Source organism: Rattus norvegicus, chromosome 14 (assembly GCF_036323735.1).
Source record: "Rattus norvegicus strain BN/NHsdMcwi chromosome 14, GRCr8, whole genome shotgun sequence".
Classification (NCBI taxonomy): domain Eukaryota; kingdom Metazoa; phylum Chordata; class Mammalia; order Rodentia; family Muridae; genus Rattus; species Rattus norvegicus.
In genome coordinates, this window is record NC_086032.1 from 83,848,412 (window position 1) to 83,864,095 (window position 15,684).

The 15,684-nt window shown below is 49.6% G+C and overlaps 1 protein-coding gene across 5 annotated transcripts in view; it reads right to left on the reverse strand.

Moving 5' to 3' along the window:
- Positions 1-2,482: 2,482 nt before the first annotated feature.
- The window catches only part of Nf2 (NF2, moesin-ezrin-radixin like (MERLIN) tumor suppressor), an 83,370-nt gene continuing 70,168 nt past the window's right edge, over positions 2,483-15,684 (reverse strand). For 4 of the 5 annotated variants that reach the window (XM_006251188.5, XM_063272882.1, XM_063272883.1 and 1 more), the window contains one exon: positions 2,489-4,785. In XM_006251188.5, the coding sequence (XP_006251250.1) occupies positions 4,735-4,785 (51 nt within the window). In that variant the 3' untranslated portion in view covers positions 2,489-4,734. Of the gene's footprint in view, positions 4,786-15,684 lie in introns of all 5 variants that reach the window. The other variant, NM_013193.1, reaches the window with a different exon arrangement.

Below are 15,684 nucleotides of genomic sequence, written 5' to 3' on the forward strand. Positions count from 1 at the left end.
TGTCTGCTGCATGGTTCTTTCAACCTAGGCGCCATGGACAGGGTTGAGAGCTCCAGCTGCAGACCTAGCACACTTCATCCAGAGCCTCTCCTGTCCTGAGCCTCCAGTAAATTATTGACCCAAGTGGAGAGCGTTAATGTGGTACAGTAACATCCTTCTCGAGCAACCCCGGGTCGGGCTATCTATCATCTCGTGGGCTCTGCAGCTGGCACTGGGCAAACATCGAGGACAAACAGGCCAGATGCATGGTCATTAAGCTCAGGGTGCAGGTGGGTGGGGTGGGGCCCATACGGGGCAGTGGGTAGGCCTGCTGCCTCTGGGCTGTGACTCCGTCTGGGTCTCCTGGGTCTTCTCTCTGCTTCCTCCTGCCTCAGCCCTCCAGAAGGCACCATTCAGAGAAAGCCAGCATCCTGAAGTGACCACATCTAGGTCCCGTGCTTAGCGTCTCTAGGCACCATTAATCTCCATAAAGCCATTAAAAGTCCCATGAACAGCACCAAAACTCCGTTGAAATGGCTAGTAAGTACTGAGCAGGTGCGGGGCCCCGGGCCTTCTGGGTTGGGAGTGAAGAAGGATTTTGAGCTCCTCTGCCAGATCTGTCCCCAGAATGCTGGAAGCTGTGGATAAAAGAAGATACCAGCTGGACAGTGGTGGCCCATGCCTTTAATCCTAGCGCCTGGGAGGCAGAGAGGCCAGCCTGGTCTACAGAGTGAGTTCCAGGACAGCCAAAGCTACACAGAGAAAACCCTGTCTCAGAGAACAAAGCAGTCAGACTCCAATGATAGCACATTCTTGTCTCTCAGCACTTGAGGTGAGGCAGCAGGATTCTGAGTTCAAGGCCACCTATCCCAAGAGGGAGAGCCTGTTTAAAAACAAGAACAAAAACATTGTTTCTTCACGTATGTAGTTATGGTTACATGACGGTACAACATTTTTCTGAGAAATTGGAATACTTTAAAAAATTTTTTATTGCACATTTATTCCAGTTTGGCATGCTCAAGCTGTGATGCTTGGGTAGAGGGCAGAGAACAATTTATGGGAGTGTGGGCTTTCTCCTTTCACTACCTCATGGGTCGTGAGATGGAATTTTAACAGGGAGTGTCTTTACCCACTGAGCCCTCTCGTGGCTTTAAGGTACTGTCTCCACTCTTCACCTTCCCAGATGCCTCTGAAAGTCTCATTGCCAACCACTTTTACAGAAGTGACCAAGAACCTTAGGGTAAGGGCAGCGCTCTAGCTAGGCAGAGCTGATGAGTGAAGGCTGGCTCCCACCTCAGGGTTCTCAGGCAGCCCTGAAGTCTGCCCAGCAGCAGCAGACCAGGTGCTATTCTGGGGTCACTATTCCAATGAGAAATGGGCAACCAGTGGAAACAGGAGAGAAGCAGCGGGAGTCCTCTCTGAGTCAGATAGAGACCTTGCTGTGCTGATAAACGCTCCCATAATTTGCTCCCACTGCCCTGCCACTACACTGATGGCTGAAGCTTTCTCCATACAGGGCTGGGACTGCAGCCTCAGGATCCTGTCATAATGCAGTAATGACAGGCTGCCAGGGAGCCCCACATGGCAGGGAGGGGCGGGAGAGCCCTCTCGCTGGAGAGGATGTCTGGGCTGTCTGTAGGGAGACAGGAGTGAAGGCAGTTGACTTTCTCTCTCCAGACTGCAAGGGATTAGATCAGACAAGGTTGCAGCAATTTTCTGCCGGTACCTTTTCCCCCTTCTAGAATTGGGCTCCCAGTTCTCGCTACACATGGGCAACTCCCAATCTTGATTCTCCCCATGAAGTCTTGTGGGGCACAGTCCTGTGGGACAGCTGCCAGGTGCTCCCTACTCAAGCCCGAGGCAGAGGAGGAAGTGCTGGGGGAGACCACAATGACAGCAGTGGACAGCATGGCACTGGGATGCGAATGCCACAAGGAAGCATCAAGATCCAACAGCTACCTGATGTCACAGGCTAGAATAAAAACACCACAATGCGGCGTCCATAGCAAGATGCTAGGCAGAGCATGACAGGCAGTGATGCATGCCTGCCACCCAGCACTAAGGGACAGGAAGATGGGCCAGCCTGGACTACATGGTGTTTCAGAACAATGGAATATCAGGCAATATTGTCAGTTCCCGCTCTGCTGATGGAGATGCTAGGCTGTCAGTGTGCCCTCTGGGCTATTGGGGTGTTTTTTAAGAGTCGGGTAAAAATACTGACTTGGACAGCCTAAAATGACCAGTTTATACAGAGTGGTTTCCTTGATCTGAGTGCCTGGGAAACCAGGCTACGTCTAGATGTTAGAACTAGCAATCTGCCGCCCATACAAATGGAGGGCTGGGGGTACAGCTCCGTTGTTTTGGTAAGACACAACCATCCATCATCCCAGTTCCAGACCTGGCATCTTCTGACTTCTGCAGGCAACAGGCGTGCGCATAGTACACATAGTACAAATGCATACAAAATATACATAATAAAGCTCAAAAAAGATAGCAATGACAGACTAGAGCAGCTTAGAGTTTTTATTAAAACAATCACTTAAATTATAATCACCCCCAACCCCAAACAAAAAACAGCTTCATGTTTTGGCCCTGACAGGAGCGACAATGGGCCTCCCAGGAAAAGCTGTTTGATAAGAAAACAGGAATGGAAGCCCATGGGCCCTGGCTTGGCCTCAAGGTACCCAGAAGAGGCTGGGTCCCCTGTGAAGGCTGCTTGCACTAGGGACTTTGAGGCTTTGGCCCTGTTGGCAAGAACAGTTAGTTACTGTTGCTGGGTATCAGCCTCTGGGCTTTTTGAAAGTACAGGAGCGTGAGAAACCTGTCTGAAGATGATAAAGCAGTAACTGAAGTAGTGTTAGGTAAGCCCGCTGGTGTTGTCCAGCCAGGCTCGGCAGTGATCTGGGGTCAGAGTGCTGTGGCGGCTCAGATATTACCTCAGTCAGGGTATGTGACCAGCCACAGGCCATCAGCAAGACCTCAGTGTCCTGCACTGAGGGTGACTTACTGTTTCAGTACCAAGGTACCCCTGCCCATGTTGCAAGAACCACTGAAACTAGAATTAGCCAGGGTTGGAGCTCACTGTGGACTTCAGATGTCTTTCTTTGACTCTAAAATTGTCTACCAGAAAGAACCCAGCTACAGGCTCAAAGCAGGCTGGAGACATTCTGGGGATCCAATTCTCTCTCTTGAGGGGACCTGAGGTACCTCTGACTGAGTGGGTTCCACCTTTTAAGAAAGTTACACCCACCACTCCTCAAATACCAGGGCTCCCGTGTGGCTATGTCACTTGGCATTTCTCAAATTTGAAATATAAAGCATAAAAAAAAAAAAACAAGGCCTGGTATAATTTTTATAACCAGCGTCACTGTCCTGTGTCCCACAGCCACTGTTAGATCAAGTGTACAGAAAGAAAGTCAGAGAAGAGTTTCAGGTCAGAGAAGACTTGGCAAATGCTGAGGTGTCAAGTCCTGAGGACTTCTCAACTTGAAGTTCCAGACTAGAGTCCTATCCCAGGTGCTCACAGATGCTGAGGTGACACTCGGCGGGCTGCCTATGGCAAAGTGGCCTAATAACAGCCAGCCAGTGGGAATAAGGTAGTGTGCCTCAGTTTCTCAAAAACGGTACTGTGGACCATTCCACTGCTCAGCCCCTCACTGTCTTAAGTTAATGTCCATCTGTCTGTGGACTGAGGCATAGCACCTGCTGTCAGGACTCAATGGGCTCTGACTGGCCACAGCAGTGAGCCCAGTTACACAGAAGATAGGCCCAGCCTATGGAGTGTGCGAGCCACATGGGATATACGTGCTGCCCAGCATGGAGGCAGGCAGTAGTGTTAGTTTGCTGGCTATGTGTGGCCTGATACCTGTGTCAGGTTCTGGGAAGGAGGGACAAAAAGAACATCTCTGGGCCCCCAGGGGAAGACGAGGACAATGACAGTAAGGCCTAGGTACTGGAGAGAACTAGAAGATGATGGATGGGCAGCAGGGCTCTGGGGTTCCATATACTGAGTGGGAGGAGATGGATGGAAGTCCTGGTCACAGCTGGGTTCCCAGGCACTCATGGGAATGTGACCAGGAAGCTCTTGGCCCACCACAGGGAGGTGGCTAAGACTGAAGGGACTCACGTGCACACTGTCCCCCAGCAGCTTTTATCGTAAGTCTCTTCCTAGCCACAGCTGTTCTGCCTGTTTCCTGCCAGTCAGACAGCTATAACACTGCCTCAGGTGAGCCTGGCTAAGGAGCCAGCATTGCTGGTTCTGAGCTAAGCCAGTCCATGCTTCTAGTCAGGTCCTTACTGTGGAGGGGAGGCCTATCCCAGAACCCCAGTCAGGGAGTGGGTAGCACCAGCATGGTAGATTTCAGCCTCCACACAGGACTCACAGCCGCTTCTCAAACCAAAGTCAGCAGCACGCACAGTGACACTTACACCACAGTGCCTAGGGTGCAGGAAGAATGGCAGCCCACACACAACAAATATTTCTGAGAGGAGAGAGGAAAGTGAGGGGGAGGAGGGAGGGGAGGGGGAGTGGGGAGGGAGGAGGGAGGAGAGACATAGATATGCAGGCTAGGAGAACTAGAACACCTTGAGAAATCTCTGCAGGGTCAGAGTTCAAAAACAACTGAACCCAAAGGGGATCAGGCCTTCTACTCAGAGTTCCCAAACAAGCCAGCCCTCTACTGATGATTCCTTTGGGGTCAGGCCCACCCCGTTGGTGTCAGGAGCAGCAGATGTGGCAGGAGGTGGTCGGGTCACCTAGAGTTCTTCAAAGAAGGCCACACGGGACTTGGCGCTCTGCAGAGTAAGCTGTAAGAAGAAGGGAAGAAGGTGAAAGGGCACCGGTCTCAGCACAGCCCATCTTGATGCAGGGAATAACCTCAGTGGTGGCTTGAGTGACAGAGAAACCCATTTAATAGATGTTCAAGATACTGGTGGTCAAGCCTAGAAAAGGGTCCAGATTTATCCCAGGATTCAAATGCAAACCGACAGATGGCATGCAGGAAAGCATGGATGGTGAACAGACACACTCAGTAGAAACATGTCTATCATATAACCCAGCCCAAGGGGAGTCTAGCTTGTGACTTTCATGTTTCTTCTGGCTCTCAAAACGCCAGCTCCCACTGTCACTGTACTGCACCAGCTCTCTGGGTTGAGGCCCAGGCTTGGAATCACAAGCCTCAAAGTTCTTATACCTAGGGCAAGGCAGCATGGCACCAGGCAAAGAGGGCCTGTATGAGATGAGAAGTTTGTCCTCTCTGGTCCTACTTCTGGGTGACTCCAATGCAGACTTGCCCAAGGCCTGGAAGCTGAGAGACTAGACTCTTCTATGCATGACAGGCTCAAGCAGGACAGGTGCACTGGGCAGTGCCTGACAGGTCACCCCAACACCTCTCAGGATACCACCAAGCAGGTCTGGCTGGGAAAATGGAGAAGAGCAGAGGCAGATATACCACTCAAGTCCCTGACTCGGGCTGTCTCCCAGCCTCTCCTCAGACAGACGCATCTGGCATAGGCACCTATTTCAAGCTGCTGCTGAACTGGCGCCCTTGGGGCAAGATTATATGTTCTTGACGCAGCCCCAGGCCTTCCCAGAAAGAAGTGTGTGTCAGCAGCTGCACACTGTCCATCTTCATTCCCCAAAACGTTCACCTTAGTGCTCAGCTCTGGGTGGGAGAAGAGTTTGTTGACTGAGTGTACTGAATGAGAAATGGGCCACAACTGTAACTAAATGGGAGACAGACACGAGGCTGTCTGTTTCCATTCCAGCTCACTGTGTGGCCTCAGTAAACACCCCAGCATTCTCTGCACATCGCTCCTCTGCTGGGAAGCAATGGGACAGGCTAGCTGGTCTGGCCCTTCAGCAGTCTCCGACTCTGAAAAGTCTGCAGTGCTTACCAAAGCTCTACAAAGGGCAGGAGAGGGAGACTGTGAACCCACTTTACCATCAAAAGACAGGCAGCATTAGTGTGCTCAAAACGAGACAGCTTGAGAGCCGACTCTTTAAATCCTGCCAAATCTTTTGGCCTTGAAGTTCCTGACTAACAAGCTGAATGCAAGGAGGCATCTGAGCTGTTTTCTTCAGCAGAACCAATTCCAGAAGCTCCATGGAAGCCTAGTTCTGCCAGGAATGGAGAGAGCTTTTCTTTGCTCAGGCAAACACCCTTCAGACGGGAACTGCATTTGGCTGGTCTCTCCTGCAGTGCCAGCAGAGAGGGGCCAGTCGGGGTGTGCCTTGTGATAATGGGGACCAGGACAGTAAAGGAGAAGATGGTGCCAGCGATCTAGGACAAAAACCCTCTCTGGGAAGGGTTGGAATCAAAAGTTGTCCCCACAATTCTGGGCCAACCTCAGGCGGTTTCTTGGGATAAGGAGCTGCAGGCAGGGACAGGCCATCCCCATGGCCAGTTTCAGTGAGTGTTGCACAGTGCTATAGCAGCACGACTGTAACACAGGGTGATGCAGTGCTCTCTCCTAGGGGGGCAGAGACCATGCTCATCACCCACCTGGCTCATGCTGAGAACCCGTCAGCTAGCATTCCTAACGGTGGCATCAAACCCCATCTAGGGGCAGCAGAACAGAGTCCTGGTTAGGGTAAGATTCAGGCAGAAGGGCCACGCACCGTGCCAGCCTCTGAGTCAGGATAGACACTGCCCTGAGAGGCCTGGCTGCTTCCCCAGGCAGGACGCCCAGGAAGTGGGGGCCTCAGAAAGTCTCTTGCCTGTTTCAATAATGTTGGCTCCAAGAATTCCTGGATCCACTACCCAAGCATGTTGGCTGTCCCCTCAAGGTGCTTGGGGAGGGTTTTGGCAGCATCGGATTCCAGGTACTCAAGCATGAGCTTGCTAGGGTGCAAAGCTCTCTCCGAGGGAATCCTACCAGAATCCCACTAGGGCTGCACTGCAGGGTAAGATGGCCTCTTCTCTCATCAGAAGGGTGTCTGTCCTCAGTGCACACAAGTACAGGCTGAGAGCACAGCCAACACTACGAGACATGCAGGGGTTGCGTTTCAGGGCCCCAAGGCTCACAAACCCACTGCATAGGGCAACTGAGTGCCTCCTACGGTCACCACCCTGTACAAAGGGAGGCCTGACAGGCTATCCCACCTTCTGCTCTTACCACGCAGTTCTTGGCACTAATGCCATCAGGAAACCCAGTCTGAAGAATTTACGGTGTGTGCTCACTTCCCACTGCTGGAACGCTTCCAGTGGCCACCCTCTGACTGCTCCCTCAGCAGTATCCTTTATCTTAAGACATCAAATGCCCTCCTCCTGGCAGGACTGGAGGGCAGAGCTCATGCAGGAGGGAGGCAGACTGTGAGTCAAGGGTATTCAGGGAGAAGCCTTGAGCCTCCTTTTTTAGTATGCACTCAAGACACCTGCTGAGCCCCACGAAGGAGGCATTCCAGAACCTAAGAAGCTCTTGTCTTGGGGCACTGCCACTTGTTTCTGTTGACTGTGCTCCTGGCTGGGCACTCTGTGAGCAGGCTGACCCAGGAGATCTATTTCCACCTGCTGTCTCTGATATAGGCAAGGGTCATCCTAGAAGGCTGGTTTCCACACTTAAGAGCATCAAGCAGGAGATGCTCATGAAAGGAAAGGCTCAGCTCAGACAAAGTGGAACATGGCGAGCCCTTCATTAATACCAGTCAACAAACTTCCTCATATCCACCAGCCCACAACAGCACCTGGGCTGTCCTGTTGTCCAGTAACAGGACTGTCTCTTTATGCACACAGCACAGCAACACCTCTAAGATCCTGAGAGCGCCATGGAGCCATTCCCTAAGATTCCAGCCTCAGCTGAGGGGTCAGGGGTGGTGGGACACAACTTTGATCCCAGCACTTGGGAGGGTGAGGCTGGCAGATCTCTGAGTTTGAAGCCAGCCCAGTCTAGAGAGTTAAGTTCCATCCAGGATAGCCAGAGCTATACAGAGAAACCCTATCTTGAAAAACCAACCAACCAAAAACCTCAGCCATAAAGTTCATGTGCACTCTTTGGCTGTGGAGGTGGATCCCTTAAATGTGGGGTGCGGAATCCCAGATAAAGCATTCACATGTGCTTTTGGCTGTGGAGATCCATCATTTGAATGTGTGGTGCAGTATCCCAGAGTTCAATATGCTCCCTGTGGCTGTGGAGGCAGACCCCTTTAATGTGGGTGCAGACTCTGCTCATACCACTAGGATACCTGGGAGAGCAGACTGATAAGGAGAGCCCGCCCTGTATTTCATCAGGCAGTGAGGCCAAAATGCTCATGACACGGATATGCTACCAGGTCCTGGGTTCCACGCTGGGTCAATTCTGGGATCTGCCTAGGTCTGGTGTCCTCTCTGAATCTATAAGCCAGCTAGCTGAGCCTGTGCTGAGCAGTGACCACTCTGCTATACTCTGCCATGCAGACACCTTCAAAACCCACATTAGAGCCAGACAAGGTCAATATAGGCATCTGGACAATCAGGCCTTGCTCCTTTGGGAAGGCTAGAAACCACGAGGAACTTGCTCAAAGAGCCCAACCCAATGTGCTCTTGCCAGCTCCCTCCCTAAAGATGACTAAAAGAACATGCAGCCTCCTCACTAGGCACTGGGCTGACCTGCTGCTCTCTTCCAGCTGTCTCTTCACATCTGATTAGAATCAGCCCTGTGAATAATACAGGAGGAATTAAGTTCTCTCTTGACTGAACCGGCTGTTCGAGTCTGTCACTAATCCAATTCCAATTTGAAGAGACCAACTTCCTTTTCTTTCTCTGCAGCAGATCTATGTGGCTTTGTTTTAATCATGTGGGCCTCTGATCTTCCTTCCCATCTCAGCATACACAGACAGACCCTGGCAGAACCACCTTCCCTCCTATCCACAAATGACCAGGCTGCAGAAAGAGAGGACAGAGCCACTCAGCAAAGTGAAGCCCCCTCTGCTCCCCAAACTATTTGTTAAATGACAAAAATGGACAAACCATCAAATCCAAACAAGTGTGGGTTTGGGAGATAAATCTGTCTCCATAAAAGGAGAGGCATGCACACCTGTATTCCCAGCACTTGGGAGGGAGAGGCAGGCATATCACAGCAGGGTTCGGGCCAGCCAGAACCACAGAGCCAGACCCTATTTCAAATACCAAATAAATGAAACCAAATGAACAAACGACAAGAAGCTAAGGCAGGCACATTGGCACATGCCTGTCATTCCAGCATTCAGGAGGCTGAGACGAATGTATTCTCAACAGTAAGTTCAAGGTGAGCCTGGGCAGACACTGTCCTTAAAAAAAAAAAAAAAAAGATAAGACTGGGGCTGGGTCAGTGGTAAAGCACTTGTCTAGCATGTTCAAGGCCTACTGTTTAACTCCCATCACAGCAAATAAACTAAATATAAGGAAAAAAAAAATTGGCCAGATTTGCTGGCACTAACCTTTAAAAATCAGCACTAGAAGGGCAGAGACAGGGGTTGGGGATTTAGCTCAGTGGTAGAGCGCTTGCCTAGGAAGCGCAAGGCCCTGGGTTCGGTCTCCAGCTCCGAAAAAAAAGAACCAAGAAAAAAAAAAAAAAGAAGGGCAGAGACAGAAAGATTTTTGAATCTGAGGTTACCCTGTCTCAAACAAAACAAAACAACAAAAGACTGGCTTTTCCCACCTTCAAAAAGGGCTTGATGCTCCTGAGAAACGGCTCCAGGGTTGGCAGACAGCAGCCTAGAAGGTACCTATGACCAGTGTTGACATCTGATGGCCTAGGACATTAAATTCTAACTACAAGGGTTCTTCCAACATTGATGATAAGAGTGCCCCCTGCTGGAAAATCCACTGTGAGACGGTAAACTGTCAACTACCCATCTCTCCTCCAAAGTCCTTTTGGGGTACCATTTCCCAGAGTGACAGGAGGGTAACTAAATGTATTCCAGCATGAAGCCAGGCTGCTTGATTAAGAATGAATTACACTTTCATCAGCACAGAAAGAAAATTGATTCACAAGGCTGTATTGTGACAATCTTGTCCTAATGCAAAGGGAGTGGAGAGGCAGACAGGACAGGACAGAGCCCTTCGGTTATCAGTGGGGAGAAAGGAAGCTCTACAATTAAGCTGAGAGAACAAAACTAATCAGGGCACCAGGATTCCTTACACTAGTCTCTGGGGGCCTCGCCTCAATCCACTTATCCCCAGGGAGAAGATGCAGGTGGGAGGGGGCTGTCTAATTCATTTTAAATAATAAGACCCATAGTGCCGAATCCATTTTAGATACTAACCTAATAACTCCCAGGGCTGGGACTCAGCTCGGCCCATAAAAATGCAGTGGAATTGAAATGCAAGCCCTAAAATCATGTTATACGTCCTCTTTGCCACTACATATTGAAAACGAAGGAGCGGGGGAGGGAGGAGATAAAAAAGGACATGCAGATTCTCGGCACGAGGACCTGCAGGGAACAAGCAGACTCTGGAGCAGAAAGGTGACAGAGCCAGCACCAGCAAATTCAACATGATCTTTGTGTGGGGTGTGATAAACATTCATTCCCCTTCCTAAACCCCCAGAGCCAAGGTAGACGTGCCAACAGAGGGAGGGCACCACTATAACTGGGCATGTTGAGCTTTCTGCAGTCTCGGTAGTAACGTCTTGCACCCAAATGCTGTCTTCATGATGTGCACATAGAGAGCTGTATACATGCCTATCCCTAAACAGAAGTGAAATGAGGGGCCACAGCCATCCCAAGAAACAAATCAAATTCCTTTATAGAGAAATTTGCTCAGGCAATCCCTGGGGAATGGATCTGTATTAATCCTTGGGGACCTAAAGCAGCAGCACCGTGCCTGGAAATGTCTGCCTGTGTCTCTGCTGCCCTAGGATGCTGGAAGGGCTATTGCTACCGTTCCTCCACCTGACGAATGAACTCATCGGCCTGATTCACCTCACTGGGCAGGTAGAGGCTAAATTCGATCTACCCAGCACTCTGGGTGAGGGCCTTAAGAAAGAGGTCCAGATATACTGATGCTCCTTTTAAATTGCCAATCTCCAAAGAGAAATCATGGCAAGGCTCATAAGAACAGAACCCAGAGCCTGCAGAATGAGTTTGCATCCCAGCTTTTCCCTCCCACTGTTGCAGTAACAAATCAGGTGCCCTGGGAGCACTGTGCTGAAACGAAACATATCTTCAGAGCCAAGGGGCCAAATGGAATATTTTACTGCATCAAATAAGGCCCAATAATGGCCGCAGGCACTTTCAAATAGTCATAAAACATCTAGGCCACAAGGCAGGGCTTGTAGGCTCAACACTTCCCAAAGCAAACTCCTTTACAGGGTAAAGCTTCCTAGCCCTGTAGTCTTAAATGGTGCCTGGCTGACCCTTCTATCTGGACCTACCAGAAACAAGCAAGAAAACCGGAGCCATCAGCAGTCACAGGACCCTTGGAAACTCATGTGTTAGAAATGGTTTTTAGGAATGAGTCCACAGGATGGCAAACCAAGAAAAGGATTCTCTTTTTCAATCTTATTTTACCTAAACAAGTGTTTAGCCTGTATGTGTGTCTATGTATATATATGCCTGGTGCCCAAGGAAGTCAAAAGAAGATGGCCGGCCCTCTGGAGCCAGGGTTACAGATGGTTTTGAGCCACCATGTAGGTGCTGGAAACCAAACCTGGCTCCTCTGGAACAGCAGTCAGTGCTCTTAAGTGCCGAGTCAGCGCTTCAGCCCAAGAGGAAGGAGCTCTTTCAAGCTAGGAGTGGTGGTAGTGGCGCACGACTTTAACCCCAGCACTCAGGAGGCAGAGGCAGGTGGATCTCTGTGAGTTTGAAGCCAGCCTGGTCAAAGTGAGTTCTAAGACAGCCAGGGCTATGTAGAGAAACCCTGTCTCAAAAAACAAAACCCCAAAGCAGACCAGCTCTGAAGGCTTCCACAGAGCCTGGGAGCTGAAAGGGTCCTGTGGCAGTGCAGTTCCTTCCGGGTGCTCGGTGCCCACGTCTGGCTTCGCTGCTGCTCCCACCCCACTTCTCTCTCCCTCTCCCCTGACTGCAATAAAGGATGCTCGTGGAATCTGAGGATGTGGTACCAGAGGATGCCTGATTTCTGAAGCAATCGGGGTCACTTGGCCCACAGGTGTACAATGAAGACTAGACATAGGAACTGTGCAATAAACTACTTAGCAGCAAGTAATGAGACCGGCCACGGACACCAGAGGTAACCAGGGAGGCCCTGCTTACTCGTTTTAATGGAGGAAGATACCTTTCACGGGAGATCTTGTTTCTCTCTGTGACTTATCACTTCTCCAGGTGCCTGAAGTGTTCTATTTCATTTCACAAGCCCTAAATCTCCAAAGGACTCTGCAGAAATTGAAGATGACATTAGACTTTTCTGTCTTCCTGATCCAGGAGATGCAGCTGGGCTCCCCATAAACGTCAAAGCCCTGCCTTCCTGCTCCTCCACAGTGGGAAACGCAGTCAAAACCATCTACAAATGAAGTAACCTTTCTCAGCCCCACAGCTCCGTAGCTTCTCATCCACCGCTTTCCTTTGGAAGCCTCTGCTCCACTGGAGGAGGTCACAGGCATGAAAATGAGGACTGTTTGCTGGCTTTGGATCAACTCCAGACCAGGAGACTGAATTAACAATGTTGAGAGAGGCCTCGAGATTAAGAGTGGTGACTGTTCCTCCAGAGGACTGGGGTTCAATTCCCACACCCACATGACAGCTTACAACGGTCTGTAACTCCACTTCTAGGGGAACTAGAGATGCCACACACAGATATACACGGAACCAAAACGCCAATGCATATAAAGTAAAAATACACAATTAAAGAACTGTGAGAGAATGACAGGGGGGCCCTGAAATGTGCCTGCTCCAAGATGTTTTCACCTCGAGAGGATGGCAGCTGAGCTAACTTACCCCTGGCCATCATTGTGACCAGAACACCATGGCTCTGAAGAGCAAACATTCAGGCCTACGGTGCCCTGTGTGCTCACGCAGCTGGATTGCTGGGTTCACTCTGTAACTTGTAAGGGCTCAGATGCCAGGAACATCTCACTCCCTCTGAGAATGAAGTGAATCCTGGTTCCCCAGGGCAGCTGACTGCCCCGTCACACCAGTTGCACTGATCATCAATTGGGAAAAGTGGAAAATGTAGGGACATCAGATGAGCAGGAGGAGAAAAAAAAAAAAAAAAAACATAAGCTTGCAGGCCCAAAGACAACTGGAGAAGGAGCTAGAAAAACTAGTTTTTCACCTCTATCACATCACTCAACACACCTAACGCTCACCACCAGTTATAGGCTTAAATGAGGTAGTGCAACCCATGTTACCTCCTCCTTCCTCCCTCCCTCATCACCGGTCCACAAGCAGATGCTCCTTTTCATATCATTAAACCCTCACTGTGCACTAAGTGCCTCGTGTGACTGCCCTCATTTAACCTCACAACAATCCTGGGGGTTGAGGGGGAGGAGAAAGAAGAGGAAGAAGAGAAGGAAGAGGAGGAGAAGGAGGAGGAGAAAGACAAGGGGGAGAGGGGCAGGAGGAGGAAGAATAAAGAGGAGGAGGGAGAAGAAGATAAGGAAGAAGAGGAAGAAGAGGAGGAAGAGGAAGAGGAGGAGGAGGAGGAGGAAGAATAAAGAGGAGGAAGAGGAGGAGAAGGAAGAGGAGGAAAGGAGGATTTGAGACAGGGTCTCACTGTATAATCCTGGCCAAGTCCTGACACTCGCTCTGTATTTCCACTGGCCTGAAACTTACCAAGCTCTGCCTGCCTGGGATGAAAGGTCTGTGGCATTGCATGTGGCAGAAGATTATGTTTTTGATATCTATACTGCTGGGATCTAATACAGGGGCCTCATGCATGCTAGCAAGCACTCTTCCATTGTCCCCTTTCTTTATCCTACTGTTACTGATGCTGTCCTTGAACTTGTGATCCTCCTGCCTCAGTCTCTTAAGAAGTTGGTCCATAGGTGTGAGCCATTGCCAGGTTTGATTTATCTGTGATTTATCTTTAACAGGTAAAAGCTCAAATTTATACACCCACACCCACCCCAGTCTTTTGAGGCAGGGTTTCTCTTTGTAGCCCTGGCTGTCCTGAAACCTGCTTGGTAGACCAGGCTAGCCTTGAATTCTGAGATCTGCTTGTCCCTGCCTCCTGAGTGCTGAGGTTAAAGGTGTGTGTCATCACCACCTAGCTAAGGATTCTTGTCTCTTAAAAAAACCAAGTTTCTCACTGAGATAGATCAAGTTAGTGAACGCCTCTCTACACATAGCTTAGATTAAAAATTTAAAAAAAAAAAAAAAAAAAACCAAAAAGACAGGGGCTGGAGAGATGGCTCAGTGGTCAAGAGTACTGGTTGCTTTCCCACAGGACAATGGTTCAATTTGCAGCACCCATATGGTGGCTCACAACCACCTGTAACTCCAATTCTAGAGAGAATCAGGCATTAGGAGGTGTGGCCTTGTTAGAGTAGGCCTGGCTTTGTTGAAGGAAGTGTGTCAGTGGGGTGGGCTTTAGAGTTTTAAATGCTCAAACCAGGTCCAGTGCTGCCTGCTGAAATGTACAACTCTCAGCCACCTCTCAAACATCGTCTGCCTGTGTGCAGCCCTGCTTCCTGCCACAATGATTACAAACTAAACTAAATCTCTGAAAGTAAGCAAGCCCCAATTAAATGCTTCCTATGAGTTGACAAGGTCATGTTATCTCTTCAAAGCAATAGAAACCTCTCTAAGCAATCTCTACTCCCCAATGTCAAAATGCAACTCCCTCCCTTGACATCTAGGCACCCACACTTCCAAAGCCAGAAGGGACACTTTTCTGCTAGGCTAGCATTGGTTCAGACAGTAGTAGGAATGACTTAAGAGCCACCTCTACACAGGCAGGTGACCATAAATCAGGAGCACTAGCCACTAGCTATAGGGACTGTCACTACCTAGGAAAATGAAACATTCCTCAGAATTCCTGAACAGCAAACCCACCAGTAGTTAGTCTAAAATTGCTGAGAAGAACTTGTATCATATTGAAAGACAAGTTCTTGCTTTTAGTAACCCTGGGTTATCAGAATTCTTAATTAAATAGAGCCTAGCAACCTGTTTTGAAAACAACTTACTGTCACATTAAGGCACTCACATAAGTGGATGAATGAATGAGTGAACAAGTGCTTCCAAATACAGTCACTAGCTACTTGCCTATTGGGCCATGCTGTGAGAAATGTGTTGGTCGATGATCTTATCACTAAGGGAAAATCATAGACCAAGATGGCTGTGATGCCACTGGGTAATACAAACTTAAAGACCCACCACTGTGCACTCAATCTGTCACTGGGTACATGCCATTACGGGCCATGGCTATATGTCTAAAACAACACAAAGCTGACTAAAAAGGAAACTCCCTTTGTCTATAACAATTCAGTGAGAACTGATGGTCCAACTTAGGATGCTGAAGAGTGCAAATATTTTATAACACACACACACACACACACACACACACACACACACACACACACACACACACACACACACAGATGAGCCCACATTCAGTGAAACTGCCTAATTACACCAAGGGGACATCTGCTGCGTGAGCTAAAACAAATCAAGGTTTTCTACTTGCCCTGCACTAACCAGATCCACGTGGGTGCTCTGGTGCCATGGGGTCAGCACTTGGGCAGAGTCACCTGCCCGCCTGCTCCCACATTCTGCTTAGAGCACACACTGCATGATGTCAGAGTAACACCACCAAAGCGGGCATGAAGCTGAAAAAATAGAAGCCCATTCAC